The sequence below is a fragment of the Betta splendens genome, chromosome 13 (assembly GCF_900634795.4).
Source record: "Betta splendens chromosome 13, fBetSpl5.4, whole genome shotgun sequence".
Lineage (NCBI taxonomy): Eukaryota > Metazoa > Chordata > Actinopteri > Anabantiformes > Osphronemidae > Betta > Betta splendens.
The window spans coordinates 11,518,642-11,543,166 of record NC_040893.2 but is presented as its reverse complement, the minus strand read 5'-3'; the positions used below and the strand labels follow the sequence as shown (position 1 = coordinate 11,543,166).

The following is a 24,525-nucleotide window of genomic DNA, read 5'->3' as shown; positions in this document are numbered from 1 at the left end:
CATGTCTTATATGAGTAAAAATAAGATAGTAAACCGTCTTATTGATTCTATTAGGTGAATCAAATGATAAATGGTTAACTGTAAATTGAAACAGTTTACTCACATGCCAAGTTGCAGCTCCAGACATGATGCGATGTGCGTGGAGGCCAATAATATCACACACAGAACCAAAGTGTGGGGGAACATGATTTCAGCCGCTAAGAGACACTGAGAGAAGTGCTGAATCGGCGCAACCTGTGTCCGTCAAATGAACAGCATCCTGACTTACGACATGACTTTGAAGTGAAATCCTCGCTCTGTCTTAATATTTACCGAGATCCATGCGTGAGTTCCCGTTTTTACCGGTTAAACTGAAGAACAACCTAACTGTTTTCAATCGCAGCCTCTGAATTACGGCGAAAGAAACGCACCACCCACATCACTGAGGGGCCAGAAAACCTGTGCACGCACTACTTACAGGACCAATCGCGTGTTCATTCAGTGCATGTTAAACGAAAACCCTCCGCGATTTTAAAATGTTAACGTCAAAAGACATTTTTACTGAAGGGAACATGCATGACAATATATAATATCAATAATTTGAAATATAGATAGATATGCGGACACATCACACGGATTTATCACAAAGACATCAGTCAACAGGTATTACGTAATAACAGCACTTTATTGGTGTTAGGAAGGACAAATAATAGTAAAACATACAGAAATACATAGGTACAAGAACTTAAAGACGAAGCAATTAGCAATAAAATATTATCAATAAATATCAAAATATAACAGTTAAAATATTAAATACATTTGCTATGTCAACAGATGAAATGTTGAATAAATTAAAGTGTATTAAAACAACTGAGTAGCATTTTGCGCTTTACGTCAGCGTTTTCAGGACATTACGTCACTTTCTTGTGCGTTTCGGCACTTCCTGTTTAGAATACGACACCAGAAGAAGAGCGGGGACAGCTACTGTCATACCAGCACAGGGAGACACTAGTAGCAATTCTTGATTCAGCCATTCGCAGTATACTAAGAAGTTTTTTGTCGGGTTCATAGTTTGATCCGTAGAGGGAAACGTCTTTTTGAAGAAACCCAACGGTAAGAAACTGAAACCAACGCGCTAACGAACTGTGAAATCGTGCTAACGTTAGCTAGCCGTATAAAAAAATAGCCTTAGCTTCAGGATATGATTACATCTAGAACAGTTTATTTAAACCACAAAGTTAATCAGCTTCTGCAGTGAATATTTATTGAAAGTGTTCACTTTAGCGCCTAATTACATTGTTTGTATTGTTGACATTAGCTACATTAGCGGTGATGTTAAAGATCATACATAAGATATAATCCGTGCAGAGTTGTTGCAGCTTCTAGCGTCAATACTGCTGCAAATCTAGTTCACATAGCCTCTCTTTGTGTTCCTCTGCGGCATAAAAGATGTTATCATATGATAGTATCACGAGAATGTCTATTCTTAAATCCTGTTACACTTTATCAGCTTTGCCAATGTTTAGGAGATCACTGAATAGACTGCTGTATTGATAGTTATATGAAGTTATATGATATGATGTCAATAGATGTGAAACACAACAGGATCACAGGAGCGGTAAAAAAGGATAAAAATTTTTCTGAACAGTTCTTTCTACCCGGCTAAATGAGCGGCGCAGCATTCCCCTCCCCCACTGGAGAGATGGCAGAGATGAACCGCATCCAGTATGAGTTGGAGTACACTGAGGGAATCAGCCAGAGGATGCGCATCCCGGAAATGCTCAAAGTAGCTCCTCATACCCGCGAGGAATCTAGTGTTGGATCCCAGGATCTTCCCCACAGTGTCACAATGCAAGTCCCAGAAAGGATTGTGGTTACAGGTTAGTGTACAGTTACACACATGTAAACATGCAATCTGGCAATTATGTGGCTTTGACACACCTACTGCTAACATGTACTGGACATCTTTATATCAGTATCTCAGAACTTTGGCCATCTTTGTTGTAGATACCCATTTTTAATACTGACAATAAAAATCGGCTAGAAAATCCTCTTTCAACTTCAGTATTGGATTCACAGGACGTGTTTAATAAAGATTTTATCACTATTTCATTCTAAGCTAAATCTTACAATTTATCTCTTCAGGAGACAGTAACGACACCCAGTATTCCATACCCAGAGACCTGGACCTAATTCAATCAACACCACTAGAAACACTATCACTAAAGACTCCACCCAGAGTCCTCACCCTAAATGAGCGGCCCTTGGACTTTTTAGAAGATGAGAGTCGGGTGGCTGCAGACACTGATGACGTGGTAAGTGATAAAACAATAATATGTCTATTACTAAGAAAATTTAATAAAACGCATTAATTCTAATCAATTAGAATTGTTTATTAACAATAAACCTATGTTTCTTTTTCTTCTTTTTATCTAGTTACGACCCCAAGGGCGATTACGACGGGAACGCTCAGCGAGTGAGAATGCAGCCGTCCGCCACACCAGTCAGCTGATGCGGAATGATTCTGCGTAAGTGTTGGTCCAGATTTATCATCGTTAGCCTAGGATCATGTCCATCTAACGCCCTAAATGCACACAGTAGCATGTTGCAGTAATCATCTGGCCAGCCACTTTGTCTGTTTGTTGTCACTGGCCTTTTTGCATAAAGAATTGCAAATTTTAATGTTAAACTAGATTTTAAGTATTTTTTTTTATCTCTGAAACTAATCCATTAAGCCCTTTTTAAACGTTTAATTGACTCATCACTATATATATATATCTATACTATATAATTCCCATGTTTTAAAAGGTTAATCAACAGAGAAAAGTGGAAAAGGAAAGTGAACATTTCTATTTAGCATATAAACACTTAGAAACACCACAGGACATAAAACACTATGACATTACAAAGACATTGTGATTGCAAAGTTTATAAAATATACACGTTTAAATCTGTGCTAAGTTTAGACTCTGTGTGTTGTCTAGATAATTAAAGACACTTATTTATAATAATAGTATTATTATTATTATTAACACATCCAATCCTCTGGTATGATCCATTTGCCAGTGCTCTTACTTTAGATGTCCTATTACATTTTTGTTTTTGGCACATTTTGTTCAGTGAAGCACTGTGCATGGTCAGCGGTTAAGGTCTCTTTCTGTGCTACATTACTTTCTTGTTCGTTTCTACAAAGTCAGTAAAGTTGAGGACAGTTTCTTTTCCTTATTCCTCTTCCTCTCCTTCCTTCTTTCCTGTGTTTTCCTTTCCTTCCCTTGTTCTCTGTATTGGCTGCTGTTATTGGTGGGCACACTGAGCAGTGCAGCCCCACCTCCCCCAGCCACTGTCCACCCTTACCCCCCTCTCACCGTGGCTGAGGAGGAACATGACCTGTACAGCGCTAGTGGTGTTCTGTCTTTCATCCAGTCCACTACACGTCGGGCTTACCAGCAGGTCCTGGAGGTTTTGGATGAGAACCCTCGCAGGTGACATCCCAATCAACAAGATTTTCTTTTGCAAACAAATTGGCTTACAAGCTAATGACGAGAATAAAAACACAGGCTGCATCTTTTTAAGGCATCTTTAGGCTTCCTGTCTGTAGGAAAATGAGGGCCGTGTTGTGTCACTGGTGCTTCTGAAATGTTCAAACAACATTTGAGCATTTTCTTTCAGTAACAACAACAATAGTGCCTGAATTAACCAAAGAAACATAATGTTATCATGTACCTTTCTAATCTGTATCCTGAGTTCACATGATCACTGCTAGACATATATTATTCCAGTGTATTTAAATATACTGAAGGACTTGTTGTGCCAGGGTCTCATGCTTTTAATTTAAAAAGACCAGAAATCAGAAAAACCCATTAAATGCTTGAGGATCAGTAGAACTCATAGATGGTAGTGTGCACAACATATGGGTACAACCTAGAAAAACTCTGAAACAAGTCTGAGCTGTCGGATTCTGTAACAGTTTGAGATAAAGACATTCAAGCTGTGGCTGCATGAGTGTAGCATTGTACCATATGTGTTTGTGTCTTATACTTCCCCCTTCTCCCAACCTTATCTTCCCCCACCTCTTTAGCAAACCATCTCTGCGAGGGGGGTCGGCTTCAAGCTCTAACCCCCTGCATGAATCCAGGTAACTTCACCTGGCACTTAATCTTCTAATCTTAATCTCCCTTTTCCCTTTCCTCATCTTTTTCTTTTATCTTACATTTTCATTTCAGGTCAAAAAGAAATCTAAGATGTGTGTCTTTAAATGACTTCATATTGTGTTTAGTTGAAAAATGTCACTCTTGATCTGCTCTTTCTTCCAGGCTTGCATTGTCAACATATGAAGCAACACTGGATGGGGGACCTGATGATATGACTGCGGTTGATGCGACAACACTTCGTCGTCAGGTTTGTTTAACATCTCCAGCTTGTAGTAAGTAAAACATAGAATACCTGTAACTAAAGTGCAGTTTTTTTAAAAATGTATCTGCAGCTGATCAAGTTGAACCGGAGACTCCAACATTTGGAAGAGGAGAACAGGGAGCGGGCAAAGCGAGAAATGATTTTGTACTCGGTCACTGTAGCTTTCTGGCTTGTCAACACCTGGGTGTGGCTGCGACGTTAAAGCCATCTTATAGTTCTACTGTCACTATGACAGGAGAATATAGTATTCCATAATTTATGTGTCAAATCTTAGCTTCTTGCTGCACTCTGGTCCTTGTGTGAAGAACACCTGCTGCAAACAGGACTGGAATTCTGATTTTGTTTATTTAATAAATATATAGTTTTATTTTTTTACTCTTTTTTTCACTGTCTACTCTGATTTCTCATGTTTTGTCTTAATTACAAACCTTCTTGCTCATTGCTTAGCATGTCTTGTTGTAAATATCTTTTTTTGCCAGTCAGAGCTGTGGGGAACAAAGTAGCCATACCTACGTAACTATCAAAGTTTACTTGAGTAGCAAATGGGGCTGCAATGTGAAGATGTAAGATAATATTTGATGCAGAGATTATGTAACTTGAAATGGGAGTTGTAACTGTTTAGTAAAATCGTACACAGAATTTATTGTCCTGTATTTAATTGACTAAACACACAGTGTTATAATTGGTGTAATTTTAAAAACGAATACATCTTTTTCACATTTGACGTTTTACTTTTGACGTTTTTTTTTTCAATTGACAATTTCTGCATAAAAACTCTCTAAAATGAATCAGTGTTAGAATAGGATAATGTCACATTTTTCTTTATTTGCGGTGTATATTTGTTATAAATATGTGTTGTCTTGTGTGTTATTTCTGCTAAAGAAGAATTACAATTTAAAAGATTTATTTTATTTTTTACACAAACCAAATCATTTTGCTATAACATTTACATTTCAAAATGGAAACATTTGAAAAGTCAAATAAATGCTGCACTCAAATTGGACTAATTCTGGAGTCACAACAGGTCTGCTGACTGTCACAATTAAAACATTTTGTTGCTGGACTTTTCCTTTGAGATGCATGGCTCTTGAAAATGTCATTCCAGTTCCTCAATCAGGCAACGTGGTGGAGAGGAGGTCTGGTTTGGCCGGGTTCCTCCCACTGGTTTAGATATGTCTGTCTGAAGGGCATCCCAATGATCTGCATGCACGTGTGAAGAACTGGTGGAGGCTCCCACAACCACTGAACATTTGTCTGGACTAACAATGGGGATGGCCTCATCCTCATCACTGCCTGCTGAAATGACCTCTATTTTTGGTTTGAAGACCTGCTGAGAACAGAAAGCTGAACTAAAATCCTCCGTGTCCACATCCTCCAGATCCGGCAGGTCATCAATGCACATTGAGCGATGGGGAGGAAGGTATATAGTTTCTAGATGTTCTTCATCCTCTAGCTCAGTGATAAGTGGTCCAGGACAATGTGCAGGTGCAGCAACTTTGTTTGAGTCAGAAAGAGCTGCCCCACTAAGAGGTGGTCGTTTCTTATCATACGTCTCAATGAGCCTTCCCCACTGACTATCTGCTTCATTTACAGTAAACTGGATGTCACCTGACTCCTTTGGCTTTTTGTTGTTTTGCTTTTGTTCTTGACCCCTTTCAATTATGTCTGCTGCTGTATCCTTGTGCTCTTTTGCTGACTGGTCACAATTCTTTCCTTCTTTGTCTTCGGTTGCAGACTGAGCTTGGTCAAATGTATCTAACTGCTGTTTTTGAAGGGCTTTAGCTGACTGTTGCTGTTCCCTGAGTGCATACGTTGCCTGACTTCGTAGAAACTCTTCATGGGCGTCTAGGCTGTCCTGCACAAAGGTTTCAAATTTCTCTTCTTGTGATGAGATCAAAACCTGTGTGTCATTTTCCTCACTAGGGTTGCTGGAAACCTCAATCTCCACTGAAATTAAAAAACAACATTCAATTATCAATTAATAATTGATAATTTTTGGGTTTACGTATGAGTTCATGTCACTACAACAAGATTAAAACTCTGTTTACCTTTGTCTTGCAGCTCTTGCAGATGTTGCTTCTCCTGAGCTCTCTTTCGAATCATTGCTATACCGTCCAAACTGTCCTGAATTTTCTTCCTTTCCCGTGTTTCCCACTGGTCCCTCTCTTTACGCTCCTGCTCCAACCCTCCCACTGCCCATGCCTCTGCACATGCCCTGTCTTTGGGAAACACAGGGCGATCGTCGAGGAAGGTAAGCTGCTTGAGGCGTACAATCATAGTCTTTCTGTAGTTGGGGACTTTTTTCACCACCTCATTTCCCATTAGATTCAACACTCGCAATTCGGGCATGGCCTCAAGTACAGAGACGATGTCAGGGTCATTTAACAGGTTGTGTGATAGGTCCAGCACACTGATGGCCAGACACTGACTCAGGTGCTCGATGTCCCCCACAGTTTCCAGTTTGTTATGGGCAATCTGCAGGGTGCTCAAGTCGGGAAGGCAGGAGATGTTCTCTATGACCTGGATGTAGTTGTTGGAGACATTCAGAGTGCAGAGCCTTTTTAGATGTTCGAGGTTTTCCAACTTGCATATGAGATTCTGCTGAAGGAACAAGCTGCGCAGGTCCGTCTGGGCGTCCAGGTTCTCAATTCTCTGAAGGCCATTGCTCTCCAACCAGAGACACTTCAGTCCTGTGTACTCATCTAAATTCTCAATGGTGGTGAAACCTTTGAAATGCAGATATAAGGTATCATTCAGACAAGGTGTAAAGTAAAGTTTGTTCTGCTTACAGTGGTCCTTCAGAAACATTTTGGTCATTCGTGGTCCTGATTTTATGCCTTGTTGCTCCCGAGATGGGGTTTGATATTTTTCCTGTTCGACGTTCTTTAACGTGGCATCTTTTCCAATTTTAGCTGAAATCCTTTCGGCATCTCCACCTATAATTTCAGTTGCTGCCTCAGCTTTATCTCCCATCGCGTTTTGTATTTCAGCAGTGGACATCGCCTAAAATATAGTAGCAGGTTAAAGTAATATGTTGTTATACTAGAAAAGTTTTAGCAGTGCAAAAACGTTTGTCTTTAATCTACTAAATTCGTCGCAGCGGTCCCTTCTGTCAGCTAACGTAAGCTATCGTTTATGTATGTTTCCATGGTAACGTTCACATTTGGCCTGAATACGACAGGAAACTGTTTCTTGTCGGACAAGTTGAGCGGTTGCACCCTATTCCTAAAATCAACATGGCGTCTGGGTACATGCTATTTCGTGGTTCTGTGACATTTGGAATTCACTGTCAGAGTATTTGTAGAAGCGTATCATTATCACAGGTTAGAGAGATGAAACGATGGATGAAAGCGTACACATACCTCATGGCAAAGAAGTTAAAGCTCGAGGGACCTCCGCCACCGACGCCACGGTAAGGCTAAAGCTAGTTAGCATGGAGGGTTCCTAGTTAGAGAGCATCTCAAGGCCATTACTGTAGTCAGTTCAAATAAGACAGCGTGATTAGTATTTATGCATGTTAATAAAATTGATACCTGCTTTTTATATTTGCATTGCAGGTGCTTGTTTTTAGTACAGATGCTGTGATTCTTAGGTGATTTTACAGCTAATGGGACACAGTAGCGGTTTTCTAAGGAAAGGATCTGGATCACATTTATTTTCAGTTTTCTGTTTAAATGATGCTTAGGAATTTTATATTAATTATAAAACGCCATATAATCATCATAAAGCTTTGCACATCTCGGACATAAAAGCATGACACTGACATGTTTTTTTTTTTTTTATAAAGATCTCAAAAGCCTAACTGGGATTACCATGCTGAAGTTCAAGCTTTCAGCACCCGCCTCCATGAAAATTTCTCCCTGGAGCTACTGAAAACAGCCTTTGTCAATCCATGTTACTTGGAAGCAGAACAACAGAGGAGACAGGGGTTAGGAGTGGACACTGGGATTGCCGCTCTTGTCCTGAAAGATAACAGTCAACTGAGTGAAAAGGGAGATAGTTTTACCAAAAGCTTCCTCAATGAGTGGTGCAGGGCGAACTTCCCGAATCTGCCAACTGAAGGGGTGGAGAGTATTGTAGGGTACCTCACCAGTACAGTAGTTGTGACTTATGTAGCAAGAAATCTTGGTATCGAGGATCTTGCCATGAGTGCCGAATGCCCTGTTCCTGATCATGTGCTCTATTCCACATTCATGGCGGTAATTGGAGCTCTACAGGAGAGCAGTGGAGCAGACCGAGCAGGATTCTTTCTTAGGGTAAGAGCATCATGAATAAGTATTGTCAACTTTTTAAAAATACCTATAGTGACCCATCTATCAAATTCAATTTTTCTCTTCACAGGATTTTGTGATCACTCAGCTTATAGGAAAGGACTTGTTTGATATGTGGACAGTGGTCAATCCCATGGGACTACTGGTGGATGAGCTTACTAAGAGAAACATTCCTCTGCCAGAGCCTCGACTAATCAGGTCTGCTGGAGCCAGTACAGTTCTGCCACTGTACTTTGTTGGCTTGTACAGGTACAGTGTACACTGTTATTTAAACCATAGTAATATACATATATATATTTTTATAAAAAGGTTAGATTCGGAGCTGGCATATTCTAGAACTAGATTTGAAGTTACTTTACTAATGTTTAGTTGAAATTCAGACTTTAGTAATAATAATAATGAAGATTTTTGTGTAATCTTCTAATTTAATGTTTTTGTTGTGTTCACCTCTATGTTCATTCAGTGAAAAGAAACTTCTTGCACAGGGACCAGGAGAGACACTTATAGCAGCCGAGCAAGAGGCAGCATACGTAGCACTTCGAAGACTTTATGGCTTCACTGAGAATCGCAGACCCTTTGACTTCTCTCCACAACAGCAGCATCAGCAGACATTAACTCAGTCAGTCAGCAGCAATTAATAAAGTTACAACTTCACTGCTTCAATGTGAAATGATTTATAGAAGATGAATCAGACAAGACAGTGGCATGTTCCTGGTCAAGATCTTGTGAAAATGATTTCCTCAGTACAGATCATACAGCTAATGGATTGTTGGGACAAGGTAAAAATGTAATTTCCCCATGCAAGAGAAAATAAAATTATCAAAATAATCTGATTTGAGCTGTTTGTCAGTCTAAAAAAATATATCAAGCCCACTTGCCCTCCAGTTTATGACGACTAATAATCAGATTCAGAAGTGCATGGTAGTCGTTGTAATGTCTGGGTGTTCATGTAAATAATAAAGTTGCCATTTGGTTTGCGCTATTCTTTTATAACATGTTTTTACGTAATAAAAAGCAACGCAAGTACATCATGACTTCATTGATGCATGTTTCTTTAGAAGGTGACTATTGTGCCATTATACCTGTATATGCTTTTGGAGTAACATAATTGCGTAAATACTAATTGCCAACTTTTTCTTTGTGATTAGCAGAGTGAGCTGTAATTCTATTGGCCAATCGCTAATTTCTACTATCATTTTTAAAATATATAAATACATGTAGTATACATTATTGCATGTATTGTTTTAGGTATGTTATTCCGGTGTACTTAATTATATTTAAAAAACGGCAGTCGTTTGCAGTGACTGTGTTTAGGCGCACAGGGACGCTGTCGCGTCAATCTACTTTTGGGTCGTGCGCTGTAACTAATAGAACCAAAGAGAAAAGGAGAAGCAAGATCTTGATACCCGTAACACGTGAATCTAGAAAGTTACGCGTTGTTGTTTAAATTAGCGTATCTCGTCATTACTTTGCATCATTTACTATCATAGCATATTGGTAACTGCAAATATGGGGAAAAATCTATTTCGAAAAGTTGCATTACGCTGCTGACATAATATTGCTCACGATTTTTCTACAGTGCTTTCAATGTTATTATGCTAAAAAGGTGTCCGTATAAAAATTATTGAAAATGTAGAAAAACATAAACACCCTAAAGGTTCATATTTGACTCTGACTCTTAATGAGTCGACGAGGACGACATAACGGGACTTAAGCGAAAGCGGAAGTCACCGACAGGAAACCTCTTGCTCCTTCAACAACTGCGATCCAACGCTTCGAACTCCTTGTTCGAGGAGACGCGAGGCCGCCCTGGCAACCGAGCCGCCAAACCGTTCCCTCAGCCGTCGGCACTGGTCGGAAACCGTTAATAACCGCAGCCCTTTGTTGTGTTTGTAGCGAGCCCCTTTTGCCTCACCCAGTTTTACTCATCCCCGCTGCACACCCTTTACCATGGCGGCGAGTGCGAAGCGAAAACAAGAGGAGAAACACCTGAAGATGCTGAGAGAAATGACGAGTTTGCCTCCCAACAGAAAGTGCTTTGACTGCGACCAGCGCGGCCCGACCTATGCGAACATGACCGTGGGCTCCTTCGTGTGCACCTCCTGCTCTGGCATCCTGTAAGTGTTAAGTTGCGTTGTGACCTTAGCTCGCATACGGCGTTTGCTGCGCCTCAGCTACACACAAAACCAAGCACGGGCAGCTAGCCGAGTGGCGAATGCGTACGTTATATGCGTATTCCCCATTAGTTTAGCGCGTTTAACATTGTCCCGCTGTGTTGTCTTGGGCGGGGTACGCAACGCTACTGGTGCCACTGTTCAGCCAGGCAAGCTAGCCGCTGCTAGCTAGCTGTGGCCAGCGATGATAACCACCGAAGTTATCTGACGTCTGCAAACCTAAGGTCTATAGATAAGCCCGTAGCCAGCCGCTGCCGCTACCAGTTGCTGGCAAGGTTGGCGGCCACCACCACGTAGAAACGGAGCAAAGTGGTTGCAGTAGCGGTGCCTCCTAGCCACACACACACACACACACACACACACACACACACACACTGGTAATATCGTTCACCTAACGGCGTTCGCCCTGCTGAAGACAACACGTGTATGTTGTCTGTGTCCTATAATGTAGAACTAACGTTGTTTGAATAGCCGAGTTAGTTTGCTGGTGTGTTGATGATGCAATATTTTAAACGACAGAATATGAATGAATGAGTATGAATAAATAGGGGATGAATGAATGAATACCGGTGTTCGTGCCATTACCACTTGTGTTTAGTCTAGTCTTCTGTTTTAATCAGATGGAAAGTCTTTACATTTTCCAGTGGACGCTTAGGCTCCGTTTACTTGACTGTAAGATTTGCTTTGCAGTTGTGTAACCACGCATCTGTAGTTTGGATTTGGATTAGTGGTGTGTTCAGTTTCTTCTTAAGTTAAACATATCCCACATCAATGCAGCTGTCAAAACGTATAGCTCGTTTAATATGTTTTGTTGATATGTAATCGTGGTCACATTTGCAATGCTCAGTGTGATATAATCTACTAATGACACCATAATCGTCTATTAAAGCTTGGTCTATTTGATATACAGTTTTAAAATATGTGTTCTTATATTGTCCATATTATGTGACATTGTGCTAATCTGCAGATAATCACTGTCCCCTGAAGACGTTCGAGGATTACACAGCTTTCCTTTCTAAGTGCACTGACATTTGCTTCACTGCAGGCTGCAAATATTAAACTCACGTATGTCATTTGCTCCAGTAGTCACAGCAGATTTCCACTGATATTGCATTCAAAAGAATATACAAATATATACAAATGTACAACTTTAGGTGTATGTGCATGGAATTCTTGGTGTAGCATCTAAACAACCTGAAATTTCATTGGTCTTTGATCTCAGCGTTTGTTATTCTTTCTAAACACATGCATTATATTTACTTATCAAAGGTATATGAGTAGACAACTCTAAGTTCTTCATCTGTGTGTTCCACCTCTTCTGCTTATTTGCATAGTTTGCAGTAGTCAATGGCTCTTGTAATGTGGTATGAAAATCATTGGCACTGAATAATTGACATTCATGGAAACATCCCCAATAAGTTTGCAGAGGAAATTAGTCGAAGGTCATGCAGTAATTCCTCACAGATGACCTTTCATTTTAGAATGCACAGCGGAACAAGAGAGTGCTTTGACACGTTTTGGTTCTCTTAGTTGCGTGCATTTGTATGAATAGGTTATAGTAATTAGTTGGTGACATTGTTGTTGTTCATCCCATCTTTGTATACAAATGTTATTTACTGTAGTGTTGAAAATAATGAGGCGACTTGTGTGTTCGCTGATGGGCAGAGTATGGCCTCCATTTCACTTCAACAGTGAGTCTGCTGGGACTCCACTTCTAATTTACCATCTGTTCACCCTGTGGTATCATGGTCTGTAATATGAGTTAATTCATGAGTGTTTTTTTGTATCTTGATAACACTAATATTACTAATATTTTCTTTTTTCTATCCTGCTAACATTTTATTTAGTTAAAGCATTCTTGCTACAAATTTGAGCGAAACTGTCCCAGTAGAAGAGTAAGTGAAATGATTGCTGTGTCTGATGTAAGCAGGAAGCCTACAGTAGAGTGTAGACTCAGGAAGTGGTATGGCCCCACTGTGAAGCTACATCAGCAGCATGTGATTTTAATGTGCAACAGGAAGCAGCGGGTCACGGTCTGCTTTTCTCTTTCTTTTAATTCCAGACAGGCAAATAGAAGACTTTCTAGGGCTTTGTCATCTGAAATACCAACAACTGTTTTCTGATTAAAACTGTCAAAACAGTTTACTGACCAGTGTACTTTTAGGAATTTTTAATTACCCACTAAATGATTTAAACTGAAATTTTATGAAATGTGTTGATTAGGTTGTAAAAGTGGCTTTGTTTAGGGGTGACTGTAGAGGCACGACTACCTACCTCACAGTATCCTCCTCCTGCCATAGTTGTGGTTGTCTAATGGGTGGAGTTGGAATCTGCTATATAAACACATTCCTTATGAAGGTGGAGGCTTTCCCAGGAGGTATACCACTCACAATTGTCTCGGTTTGAAGATTTGCTCATTACAGGAAATAACCCTACTTGAGCTATGTGTTTCAGAGTCAGCAGAGATTTATTGTAGCAATTTGGACCAGGAGTGTTGGATGGTGCATCTCCCCTTTTCTCGTGAGACTTGAGACTGGCAGTTTAATTCACCCTGGAGCTGTTACTGGCCGAGTTAGGTCAAAAATGACTAGGTCATAATTATTTTACTGTGCAATATGTGATACTATTCCATTATACACTATGCTACTCGGTAGGGATGCCTTGAAAGTCTGTGAACTCAAAAATCAGAGCTAGACCTGGTACCACATCGAAATCCATGTGTTGCTTGTGTTGTACTTGTATTACAAAACATTAACAGAATATAATATACAATGTATATACCCTGGGAATAAGAGGATTCCCCTTTTGCTAATAAGACATTTAAACAATGAGAAAACCCAAGTAGAATTAGAGTTCTTGATATGAGCAGTGTATCTGACCTACTTTTAATTTTTATGAGACTATGATCTGATCCCTCACTTACCTCAGGCCACTAAACAACACATTAGAGCTTGTGAAACACTCTTCTATGTTTTTTGCTTCTGACCAGATGCTTTTGAAATGAAGATGGCCTTACACAAACCAGACCCATTTTAATTTACAGTATGTCAGCATTACATGAATGCCCAGAAAAAATGGATTGAAGTAACATCCGGTATATTTTGGCTGATCTAATAAAAGATACGTTTTTCTTGCGTTTGCTCTTCGTGAACTCACATAGAAACTTAGATCATTCTAAAGTATAAATACACAGGTTGTAGGAAACACGTCAAAGCCTTGCAGCCAGCTCAGTGATAGATGTTTATAGAATGGATTGTGTTCAGAAGTAGTTCGGTAAGGGTTAAGAGAAGTGAATAATTTAACACCTTGGTCTAGTGTTTCTCTGCCTTTTAGATCTGAATCTGAATCAGGGTGTAAAACACAGGGTTTGTAATTGTAACAGCGTGGAGTTATCAAGACTCAATGTTTAAAAAGTCATGTACTGCTTCTAAAACGATTAACTGTACTTAAATATGTTATTTTAAGATCCTCTGAGTTGCAACCTCTGCCTTCATGAACCCTGACTGACTCTTGTCAAGGCCTATCTTGTAGTTGAAATGCTGCAAAACATACCTGTGTTTGTGCGGGGCCTTTTTTCCCAGTTGAATGGATATGTTTACAGCATTGGTTAGTTAATGTTTAATGATGGTTAACGACAAACGTTAATATGGGAGGCCTTGAAATGCGGTGCTGTATTAGTCCTCCTTTTTCTCAGCAATCGCACTCTAGTGTCAGTTAACACATTCTGCTTGGAGCATCATTAAAAACACAGATTTATTGCTCTTTAGCACTATTATAGTTCCCAGGCATTTTTAATTTGTGCTACTGTGGCATGAGCCATGACCTTCACAGTGACATGATTAGTGTTAACTCTATAATAGGAGCTTCTATTTTAAGGGATCTTCCCCATGCTTTTAGTGTGTTTTGTGCAGTTTCTTCAAATGACCCCATGTCCATTTTTGTTCCCCACCTACAGACGAGGACTTAATCCGCCCCACAGAGTCAAGTCTATATCCATGACAACTTTCACGCAACAGGAAATAGAGTTCCTGCAGAAACATGGCAATGAGGTAGGTGGAGTGATTGACTGTCCTGTCATTTGGCTAAGGTCAGATTTCCAAATATCATGTGGCTTACACAAGTCACTAAAGATTACACTCCTTTTCTTGGTTTTTCAATATCAATTAATAATTAATACATTCATTTTGTTTAACCTAAATGTTTTGACTAGTGCGCAACAGTAATATAACTCATGTTGAGGCATATATTTCTCTCTGCTCTGTCAACAGTTTATTAAACTGTTATTCCATAATATGTAAATATGAGCTGTCATAATAAAAAAATAAAAATAAAGCCATACATTTACTGTACAGAGCAGTGTAAATCATTATTCAGGAGCCATTTTTGGTAAATGGAGTATGAAATAGAGCAATGTCACATGGGAAGCACTAACTATTAAAAGCTGTAGCAAAGTAGCAGCGCAAGCAGACACGCAGGAGACTCGAGGTTGGAGCTGATGCATATGTTCGTCAAGGCTGATATATAAATACTGCAGCCTTCAAGTCACTTTTTGCCTTCCCACAGAGAGCAGAATAATACAGAATGTTACAGGGTGTATTTGATATTTTCACCAGCAGTTTCAGAATTCCCCACTTTGTTTTTAGAAAGAAAGAAGTTCAGTGAGTGAGCATGCAGCTGAAGAATTAACAGCAATGCAATTCTCCATCTACAAAGCAACACCCTATACTCAGTGCACACAAGCATGAAGCCTATAAATCTCTCTTTACAGGATTAAGCAAATACTTTAGGAATGCTTTCCAAAACCCAAGGCCAAAGCAAGGTGAAACCTAGACTTTTTTTTTTTTTAAAACAAAGCAACAACGTTTGAGCTGATGGGGCCTTTTAATATGTGATTCTTCTACCAAAATATACCAAATTACAGTAATCCTGTATGAAATCAGCTGCTCAGGAACTTGGTTAAAGCAGTGTCCTAAATAGTTTAGACAAGTTTAATGTTAATAATGTTTGATTTGTTGCTCTTTATGTTCAAGGTATGTAAACAGATCTGGCTTGGTCTTTATGATGACAGAACCTCATCAGTACCAGACTTCAGAGAACCACAGAAAGTCAAGGAATTTCTTCAAGACAAATATGAGAAAAAGCGATGGTAAGTCAGTTTTTCAAGCTAGCTGTACAAAAGCATGAACTATCCCTCCGGCAATGTGCACTGTGCAGACACGTAGCTTTTTTTTTTTCTCTCACTTCCTTGGAATGTCTCACAAGCAGCTTGTAGCATTTACCCTTAAGCGAGCCACCAGATATTCTTAAATGCACAGACTAGTTTTTTACAGTCAGAAGGGTAACACCTTCTTAATTTTAATGCAACAGATAATGCATGCCTCAGCATGCCACCTTTGCTGTTGAATTACAACTTTAGTCCCTAACCTAACATTTTTCGATTTATTTATTTTATTTTTTTCGCAGCTTCTTAGCATTTAATTTAGCATAATGCATATGATGTTTCCTAGGTATGTGCCACCTGAGCAAGCCAAAGTAGTGGCGTCAGTCCATGCTTCCATATCTGGCTCCTCAAACAGTAGCACCAGCAGCACCCCAGAGGTTAGACCACTGAAGTCCCTGCTGGGAGAGTCGGCCCCTTCCCTATACCTCAACAAGAACACCCCACCAAACCAGGTAAGATTTATGCAGAAGTGCACAATACACAGTTGTTAAAAATGACTATTCTGCCAAAATAATTAAGTGCGATACAATCCCCAAAAAGCAGCTCTTCATGATCTTCGCACACTGGATTAGATGGTGCTAGTGTCACAACATACTAGTACTTGTAAAGTTCTGTGGTTTTTCAGATTGTGAAATCAGATCGTATCACGTTTTCAGACAGCAACCTTGAGTCATTGCTTTGATTGACTGATTTATCTGATCTGTAAATAACCATGGTTTCCCCCAGTCTCCTGTGGTGAGCCGTGGACAGCATCAGCATCAGATCCATGACAAGAAGTTTGACCTACTCAGTGACTTGGGTGGAGACATCTTTGCTGCTCCGTCCAGTGTCAATGCAGGCGCCAGCTCCGGTTTTGCTAATTTTGCACATTTCAACAGCCACTCAAGTAAGGAACAGAATAACTGAATGTATTACATGTGTTCAGATATTTGGAGGAGGATTGTGACGTATTTCAAATGCTGTACATGTGAGGATGTTTACATCTTTTATGTAGATACAGCGGGAAATTACCGTTAGGTGCAACCTAGGGCCAAAACAAATCAAATCAACAGACTTGTTTTTATAATGTCTATTTTTTTTTATAGCAAATTTAGCACGTGGACCTGACTTTGGACCTGTTCACAACGTGGACTTTGCAAAATGGTGCACAAGAATAGTAATTAAACCAGCAGGTGGCAGTTTTTTTTAAATTAGAGCGTTATGCCCTAGTGGCAGTTTCTGGCCTACATCAAGAGCATGCTGTAGTCAGTCTCAATTTCCTCTAGTAGTCTAGTTCTTCAGTGTTGGCTAACTGAAGTTTAAGCAATGTTCACATAGTACCTCAAAGAGATAGCTGCTTGCCGATTGTTGCCTCCTAATTAACTTATTTATCAGTTGTAGAGGAATTTAATCCATACTTGAAAAATAATTTCCTTGTTTACAAATGTTTGTTTGACAGGTTTAATGTCTTATTTCCCCTTCAAAAAGCCATCGCTAAAGAGGTTATTATGCTTGTCATGTCACATATATGCTTTTGTTTAGTTCTCTTGTTATGCATTGCCAGAGGACCGTATCTTAGCATGATGTCTGGATGAAGTGTAATGCTTTCTTCCAGTCTCTGAAATGGATTCATGCTCTAATTCAAGTGTTGTAAAAATCATTAAAACCACAATGGCTATATTAGCAGGGGGCATGATGTGTATAGTCCTAATCATAGACATCCAGCTAGTAATGCTGTGGCTTCAAGCAAAAGCCCATATTATCTAGAGAATAAGACTACATTGCCTCTTTTTAAAGCAATGTTTTTAATGTTGCACCACTCTTTAAGATCATCTCTCATCATCCATATCATTGGTCATTGTACAAATCCATATTATTGTTGTCGTTGTTGTTATTATTTGTTTACTTGTTATTCATTGGTCACTCATCATTTTGTTTTCTTTCTTTCTGATACTTGTCTGTCTGAATCTCATCCTGATATCATCTTCAGCTGCACAGAATACCAACACAAATGCAGACTTTGCTAATTTTGATGCATTTGGAAGCACTTCTGGGTCGACAAGTGGTTTTCCTTCCGCACCCCAAGCAACATTTCAACCAAATACAGGTAGAGCAAGTTATCACCACTGAATGCTTTAACTTATTCCTGTTCTATATGTAATGGGGCAGTTATTAAAAGGATAATATGTCGATATGCACCATATATCGATACACTGGGAAAACGAAAGCTCCATGTATTTTGTGGCGTGTGTGTGTTCTTGTAGGAATATTGAACTTCATAGATTAGCCAATGAATACATACTGTCCTCATCTCACTTGCATTTGTCAGTATAGTTCTGTATTTGGCACATCATGTAAAAGGTTTAAACATCTGCAAGTTTTGTACATGGCCGTTATTTTTCTTTACCCATACAAAAACCAAAGGGTCCATCCACAGACACACTTGTAAGCTTTTCCTTCTATTCTTAGTGCTCTGCAGTGTCCCCTGCTGGAAGTGTGAATCAATTACTATTCTGTTTCTTTGCATCTCTGTTGGCTTTGTTAGATAATTTCTTTTTCACAAGGCATAGACTGACTGCTACATGTATCTAGCCTCAGCTGTCTGTTGTGTCTGCTGTTTTTGTCCTTTGCTTCAGCAGCACTTAATTTTTTTTTGTATTTGCACTTTTTAATTTTTAGCTTGATATCCTTTCTTTTTTTCCTCCACCCTGTCTCACATTGCTCATTGCCCAACTTCTCCATCCCTTCCCCCCTCTTTGGTTTTTGGCTGCCAGCGTTCACTGTGCTCTCATCCAGCCGCAGTATGGGTGAGTTTGCCACTGCTCTCCATCTCCAGGGTGCACACAGTAAGTCTCTCCAGGCTTGCCTTCTTAACAACTTTCATCCTTTTTACCATCCCTAATGTGTAGTCACTCAATTTCTCCTTTCTACCCACATAATGTGTGTCTCAAAATGGGAGTATATAACACTAAATTTATAGTTAACAGCATACTTGGCTTTTTAGAACAGATAGAGGAGTGAAAATATAACAAATATACAGAAGAGTAGAAGTAGTTGTGTTGTCAACACTAGACAGCTTGTAGTATTCCTGGTATTCTGCAGACCCTGAATAAAACCCAAACACCATCACTTAAGAAGCTTTTACACCGCTGTTCAGAGAATGCTTATATCTAATGATGGAATTTATAATACGGTTCTAGTTTGAATCTAAATAGTGTTTCCTCATTTTGTCCTGGTTTATGTGCTTTTGACAAATCCTTTTTCCTGAGCTCAGTCCTTTTATTGGGCTACGTTCATTTCAAAGTTGTGTACCCTCCTCGCTCACAACTCTCACTTTGATGCAACTTGGGCTTTACATCAGTGTCTAAAAGGTTTTGTTGCTGTGTTAATTGCCTTCCACACAAAAGGTTTCTTTCTTTCTGAGTTCTGAATATGCCACAGAAACCTAATTGAGAAGTGTGAAATGGACGGGAAGTGGCTCACAGTGTTGTGCAAGTTCACTTTTCTCAACAACTAACCAATAGTTAGTTTGTAGATCCAACAACTAACAATTTCCATACTCATTTGTTTTACATCAAACTCTATAAAACATAATATCTACACAATGCTTTTTATACTAGCATTGTGGGCTTAAAGGGTTTGCAACGTCCGTAATTGATATTAGACATTCAGCTCTTAGTTTTAACTGACCATTCCTTACTGTTTTGTGAACACCACATGAATGAAGTGGACAGGGAGGGAGGTGGGATGTGGAAGAGACCTGGCAGCTGACTACAGTGTAGTACCTAACAAAACCAAAGCAAACCTTTTGCTTTTATGCCCAGTGCTGCATTTGGTGTTTCAGAAGAAACAGGGGGCATTCTGTGTTTAAGCGTAGGGGTGAGATTGATCACATCACTTTGCGATATAGTTCTGTACACAGAAACACTGTACATGTTCCTGTAACTGACATAAACACGTAGTATCAAAATGATCCAGTTCGTCCCATCCAGGCTTCTCCCTCCATGCAGCTTCTCCTCTCCCTCTCAGCCGTGTTAATGCATTGACTCAAAAACAACAATCCAAGCCCCTTTCATGACTTCTGAATCTCTCTCTCCGTTTATGCAGGTAGCGCCTCAGGGGGACTAGCAAATCCCAATTTTGCAAATTTTGACAACTTCCCGAAATCGTGTAGTGCTGACTTTGGATCCTTCAGTTCCTCCTCCCAGAGTAACACCACAGGGGCTGGCAAAGATGGTGTACAGAGTACTAGCATCCCTGCTGATAGATACGCAGCTCTGGCTCACCTGGATAACATGTTTAGCTCTGCCAATTCAGAGCCAGGTAACCTTCTCCTGCCTAGCCTGTTTCATAGATCAGAATTTCAGGGATAGAGGTTGGTTAAAAATGGACAATTTAACTTGGTGTTAGGTGCATAGATTTGAAGAAGACCATAGGGCAGATTTACATCCAGGCAAATATTCAGACCTTCCCTTGCCCTCCTACTACAAGATATACATACACACACACACACACATACACACACACACACACACACACACACACATACACACACACACACACACACACACACACACACACACACACACACACACACACACACACACACACACACATATATATATATATATATATATATATATATATATATATATATATATATATATATATATATATATATATATATATATATATATATATATATATATATATATATATACCCACTTGAAGAATGGCATGTATTGTTTTCGCTGATTGATTGCATTATGTTTTGTGGTCAAGATTCTAACACTCAAGCATCTGTGAATTGCATCCTGGGAATATTTATTTTGTTCACATTACTGTAATTTTGTGCCGGAAAATTTCCTAATGATTAAACACTTATTTCCCATTATTTTTAATAGGTTGAGTATTGCAGCAATCTCCGGACCTTGTGCTAGTGACTCTGTACATTAAGTTGAGATGCATTCAACCCAGTTGTGCTGTGTGCTCCTTTTCCAGGAGGTGGTATTCCCGGTGCAGTGAGTTCAGCAGGAGCAGGTAGCTTGCCTCCGAGGCAGCCTGCAGTGCCGGCGGGAGGGGACCGCTATGCCGCTCTAGCTGAGCTCGATACGGTCTTCAGTTCCTCAGCCCCTGCCACAAGTGTTTACAACACTACCAGCACCTCCAAAGGGTGAGACACTGACCAAGTTCTCTTATATGGGGGTCCACACGAATACCCAAAAAGAATTGTGGTATCATTAATTTGACTCACACAATGCTGCTCTACAGTATTCTCAGTTGCATTACATACATACATGCATTAGCTATCTTTCGTTCAAGGGTCTGTGGACTTCTCTCTTTCCTTTTGGTTTCTCTAATTCATGTGTGTTATTTCACTGCAGTGCTGTGTTTGGATCAGAGACCAGGGTGTCAACAGCCCAGCAGCCCCTGCCTGGGATGGCTCAAGGTTTTGGAGGTGAGTGGAAGTCTCTGCATAATAGAAATTAGTAGTAGTATAAATTATTGCGTTAATGTTAAAAGCTTGAAATCTAGTTTAGTAGTAGTTGGTTTAAGAATTGGTAGTTTTGGTTTTTAAGGAAATCACTGCGCACATGTTGTGTCAAAGCACTCAATTCTAATCTGTGTTCCCGTGGAACCTTCACAACTTCCCTGGAGGCAAGTTTTCCTTTTTATCCATTTATTCTGCATAACACGTTGAGTTCAGCCAAATTTTTTATTTTATTTTCTACAAAACAACAAAGACTACCTAATTAAGACTACTACTTCTACTAAGATAAACAATTAAACACGCAGTCCGTTAAATTACAACAGAACCAACCAAGAGGAATCATGCAATGATTGTTAAATATTAAATACTCCAACCAAGCAGCAAGGAGTTGAAGATTGACTAATATTTTATATTGATTAATATGATTGACAATATGTTCAAGGGAGCATTTCTCACTGTTCTCACTGTTTTTTATTTTTGGTGTTTTGATGGCTCTTCAATAGCACAATCAACAAACCCATTTGTAGCTGGAGTGGCTCCAGCAGCAGCGGCAGCAGCACCTCCATCAAACCCATTCCAGAGCAACAGCAGAACAGCAAATGTGGCAGCAGCAGCAGCAGCAGCAGCAGGTGTGTTTATAAATATAAATGCTTATCATATATAGTAAGCACTCAACCTCCTTCTATTCAGGAAAGCAGGAGAAGAATTTATAATATTAAAGGTTTGAGCATCAACCTTTACCAACAATGGAAGTGGAGAGCTCTATACTGTCATTTATGTATGTACTAAGGACAGCATGTAGATGAAGACTCTCTGTCTGATTACTTTTGACACGCTGGACAGGGATGATGAGGGTTCTTCATACCCAGGGCTATTATCCCACCTTTGGTAGGTTCCCTTGTGCTCCCTGCTTCCTCTTCCTTTTGCCATGCTTTGACATTGCTTTCCTGTTGCAAATCTAACAGGAAAATGTTGGGAGAGGTAGTGTAATGTCATGATTCGGAGGCAGGGAACAATATAAATGTTTTATGTAAAGCAAATGGAGAAGGGAGCAGGTCGAAGTTGTTTTGATCTTTTTAGTGACAATGGATTCCTCAACATTTTCCTCTTAGCAGCTGGCAAGACCTTCAAGCTTGCTAGTATCTGCCTTTGTTAAGACATGGATTAAACATGAACTGACACTAACTGTGCAATACACAAAGAATTAGCTATTATCTGTTAGGTTAACTGTTATAAAATGCCAGTTTCCTTAAAGTAGAATTAGTATCCTTTTGCTTTGTAAATGCAGTTTTATGAGCTTTGGATGTTGGCTTCTCAGTTGCCATCTGGTTGTCTCACCTAACACTGTTACTTCCTTTCCTAATGTGTTTCAGACTTCTTGCTTCTGTATAAACTACAAACACGTACCCTGTGGTATTTTGATTGGTATTTACTGTCCTCGATAATTGAAATACAATACATTTCTTTCCAGCAAAGAACCAACATTAGTAGTTTGAGTACATTAGTGTTAGAGTGTTAGTGTCTTTTGTTGACGTGTGCCTGCTGTGGTGTAATATAACATTTAATTGTTGAATTTGTGATATAAAATTCACATGAAGAGGACACATCCCTTTTAATGACAGTGTTGTTTCATGCCTTTAGGTTATATGTATATGTGTTTGTAATTTGCAGCATCATTTGGCACAGGCTCAATGAGTATGCCAGCTGGATTCGGGAATGCTGCAGCCTACAACCTTCCCACAAGCTTTAGCGGGACCTTCCAGCAACCCTTTCCAGGGCAGGCCCCTTACCCTCAGCCTCCTGTGTATCCCCAGCAGGCCAATGGTGCGTGTCACTGCAAATCATTTAGCTTAAGGTTTGCATTGATAGAGTAGCTAAAATGAACTATGTTTGACGTTACAACCAATTAGACACATGCAATGTGTTTTAGGCGGCGGGTTTCCAGCGTTTGGACAAGCTAAGCCCGTTGTGAGTGCTTTTGGACAGACAATGGCTGGACCCATGGTCTCAAGCAATCCTTTCCTGGTTAGTAAAAGGTTTCCCCTTCTCTAAATGGTAAAGAAATTTAATCAGCGCTCTTGACTTTGTTGTTTGTTTGTTTTTTTTCTTTAGGGTGCAGGTCCATCTGCACAGTACCCAGCAGGAGGCTCTTCAACAAATCCCTTTTTATAGCGATCCATCCAATCACCCGCACTACAGGGTCAACAACTGGCACGCTTGCACTATTGCACTGTTTTGTTTCACAAGTAGCTTTAAAAACACAATGTTTGTAAAGATTTGTATTTTCTATCGCAGTTTGTCACAAAAGGAACAATATGACAGACAGTTGTGTTGACACTGTCTATGGCTACAAAACAAAGTGGTGGTGTGTGCAGGGGAAGCGATGATGCCCTTCTCCACTTAACCTGTGAAATGGCCTGGCCTCTACTGAGCCGCAATGTATAATCAAACTGTCGGAAAACTAAGTTATTGCATATATAGTATATTCAATTCATTATGCTGCAGATTCTGTACATATTATTTTTCTTGTAGGAAATTGGCTCCTTGTGCATATCAGTATTTGTATCCAACACACAATTTGCTAAAACAGGACAGAACAGAACTGCTGTTGAAAAGCTAATGGGTCCTGCCAGTTACTGTATTTGTGCTTCAAGTTCTTCTTTTTGTTTAGGTAAACACTTTCCACTAAAAGAGAAAAGGAATGTATATTCTGTTAAAAAGAAGAGTGAATGCTGGGACATTTTTCTTTGCCATCCCCTGTCCTGCTGAAAAAAGCCCAGGTCAATACTTGGATGATGAACTGAAAACCACATACATTGGCTACAATGGAGAATTTTAAGTTAATGTATATATCTATATACAGTGTATATATCTATATTAAAATGAATTTTAATTAAGAAGACATGAACAAACCATTAATTCTTATACAGTAGATGTAGATAGTATAACCGTCTATAAATTAGTATGAACGTCTTGTTAATTTGTTTTGGCTAAAAT

At 39.6% G+C, this 24,525-nt stretch overlaps 5 protein-coding genes across 16 annotated transcripts in view; 3 read left to right on the top strand and 2 right to left on the bottom strand.

The window, feature by feature from the left end:
* Positions 1 to 446, bottom strand: part of megf6 (multiple EGF like domains 6) — a 29,979-nt gene extending 29,533 nt beyond the window's left edge. For all 3 annotated transcript variants that reach the window (XM_055513718.1, XM_041073461.2, XM_055513719.1), the window contains exon 1: positions 104 to 446. In XM_055513718.1, the coding sequence (XP_055369693.1) occupies positions 104 to 186 (83 nt within the window). In that variant the 5' untranslated portion in view covers positions 187 to 446. The remainder of the gene's footprint in view (positions 1 to 103) is intronic.
* Positions 447 to 918: 472 nt separating this feature from the next.
* Positions 919 to 5,395, top strand: mffa (mitochondrial fission factor a). Of its 2 annotated transcripts, XM_029172430.3 has the most exons (8): positions 919 to 1,092; positions 1,628 to 1,859; positions 2,125 to 2,294; positions 2,416 to 2,507; positions 3,297 to 3,461; positions 4,058 to 4,114; positions 4,293 to 4,377; positions 4,463 to 5,395. In XM_029172430.3, the coding sequence occupies exons 2-8, from the start codon at positions 1,646 to 1,648 to the stop codon at positions 4,592 to 4,594; spliced, it is 915 nt and encodes a 304-aa protein (XP_029028263.1). In that variant the 5' UTR covers positions 919 to 1,092; positions 1,628 to 1,645; the 3' UTR covers positions 4,595 to 5,395. The 2 variants fall into 2 exon arrangements, with proteins under 2 accessions (XP_029028263.1, XP_029028264.1); XM_029172431.3 differs by lacking the exons at positions 3,297 to 3,461; positions 4,058 to 4,114 and having other exon boundaries at positions 922 to 1,092.
* On the bottom strand, positions 5,286 to 7,555 carry dnaaf1 (dynein axonemal assembly factor 1). Its single transcript, XM_029172414.3, has 2 exons — positions 6,441 to 7,555; positions 5,286 to 6,339 (listed from the first exon to the last, which is right to left on the bottom strand). Exons 1-2 carry the CDS (start codon positions 7,390 to 7,392, stop codon positions 5,489 to 5,491), a joined length of 1,803 nt encoding a protein of 600 aa, XP_029028247.1. The 5' UTR covers positions 7,393 to 7,555; the 3' UTR covers positions 5,286 to 5,488.
* A 16-nt stretch (positions 7,556 to 7,571) lies between these two features.
* Positions 7,572 to 9,697, top strand: mrpl44 (mitochondrial ribosomal protein L44). Its single transcript, XM_029172429.3, has 4 exons — positions 7,572 to 7,804; positions 8,180 to 8,648; positions 8,734 to 8,912; positions 9,127 to 9,697. Exons 1-4 carry the CDS (start codon positions 7,629 to 7,631, stop codon positions 9,299 to 9,301), a joined length of 999 nt encoding a protein of 332 aa, XP_029028262.1. The 5' UTR covers positions 7,572 to 7,628; the 3' UTR covers positions 9,302 to 9,697.
* A 694-nt stretch (positions 9,698 to 10,391) lies between these two features.
* Positions 10,392 to 24,430, top strand: agfg1a (ArfGAP with FG repeats 1a). 9 transcript variants are annotated; one of them, XM_055513721.1, is made up of 15 exons: positions 10,392 to 10,780; positions 14,793 to 14,886; positions 15,868 to 15,983; positions 16,345 to 16,510; positions 16,785 to 16,944; positions 18,028 to 18,144; positions 18,812 to 18,844; positions 20,145 to 20,360; positions 21,039 to 21,210; positions 21,422 to 21,495; positions 22,032 to 22,157; positions 22,372 to 22,416; positions 23,215 to 23,352; positions 23,459 to 23,553; positions 23,641 to 24,430. In XM_055513721.1, the coding sequence occupies exons 1-15, from the start codon at positions 10,614 to 10,616 to the stop codon at positions 23,698 to 23,700; spliced, it is 1,779 nt and encodes a 592-aa protein (XP_055369696.1). In that variant the 5' UTR covers positions 10,392 to 10,613; the 3' UTR covers positions 23,701 to 24,430. The 9 variants fall into 9 exon arrangements, with proteins under 9 accessions (XP_055369696.1, XP_055369695.1, XP_055369697.1 ...); XM_055513720.1 differs by having other exon boundaries at positions 18,812 to 18,883; XM_055513722.1 differs by lacking the exon at positions 18,812 to 18,844.
* The last annotated feature ends 95 nt before the right edge of the window (positions 24,431 to 24,525 follow it).

Excerpts from the sequence above, each read along its gene's own strand:
- dnaaf1 (XM_029172414.3), bottom strand. The coding sequence starts at position 7,392 with ATGTCCACTGCTGAAATACAAAACGCGATGGGAGATAAAGCTGAGGCA. Across the intron at positions 6,340-6,440 it reads GCAAGAGCTGCAAGACAAAG|TGGAGATTGAGGTTTCCAGC; the intron begins GTAAACAGAGTT and ends TTTTAATTTCAG.
- agfg1a (XM_055513720.1), top strand. The coding sequence starts at position 10,614 with ATGGCGGCGAGTGCGAAGCGAAAACAAGAGGAGAAACACCTGAAGATG. Across the intron at positions 18,145-18,811 it reads AACATTTCAACCAAATACAG|CGTTCACTGTGCTCTCATCC; the intron begins GTAGAGCAAGTT and ends TTTGGCTGCCAG. Across the intron at positions 21,211-21,421 it reads ACTACCAGCACCTCCAAAGG|TGCTGTGTTTGGATCAGAGA; the intron begins GTGAGACACTGA and ends ATTTCACTGCAG.
- mffa (XM_029172430.3), top strand. The coding sequence starts at position 1,646 with ATGAGCGGCGCAGCATTCCCCTCCCCCACTGGAGAGATGGCAGAGATG. Across the intron at positions 2,295-2,415 it reads CTGCAGACACTGATGACGTG|TTACGACCCCAAGGGCGATT; the intron begins GTAAGTGATAAA and ends CTTTTTATCTAG. Across the intron at positions 3,462-4,057 it reads TTGGATGAGAACCCTCGCAG|CAAACCATCTCTGCGAGGGG; the intron begins GTGACATCCCAA and ends CCACCTCTTTAG.
- mrpl44 (XM_029172429.3), top strand. The coding sequence starts at position 7,629 with ATGGCGTCTGGGTACATGCTATTTCGTGGTTCTGTGACATTTGGAATT. Across the intron at positions 7,805-8,179 it reads CCTCCGCCACCGACGCCACG|ATCTCAAAAGCCTAACTGGG; the intron begins GTAAGGCTAAAG and ends TTTTTTATAAAG. Across the intron at positions 8,913-9,126 it reads TACTTTGTTGGCTTGTACAG|TGAAAAGAAACTTCTTGCAC; the intron begins GTACAGTGTACA and ends ATGTTCATTCAG.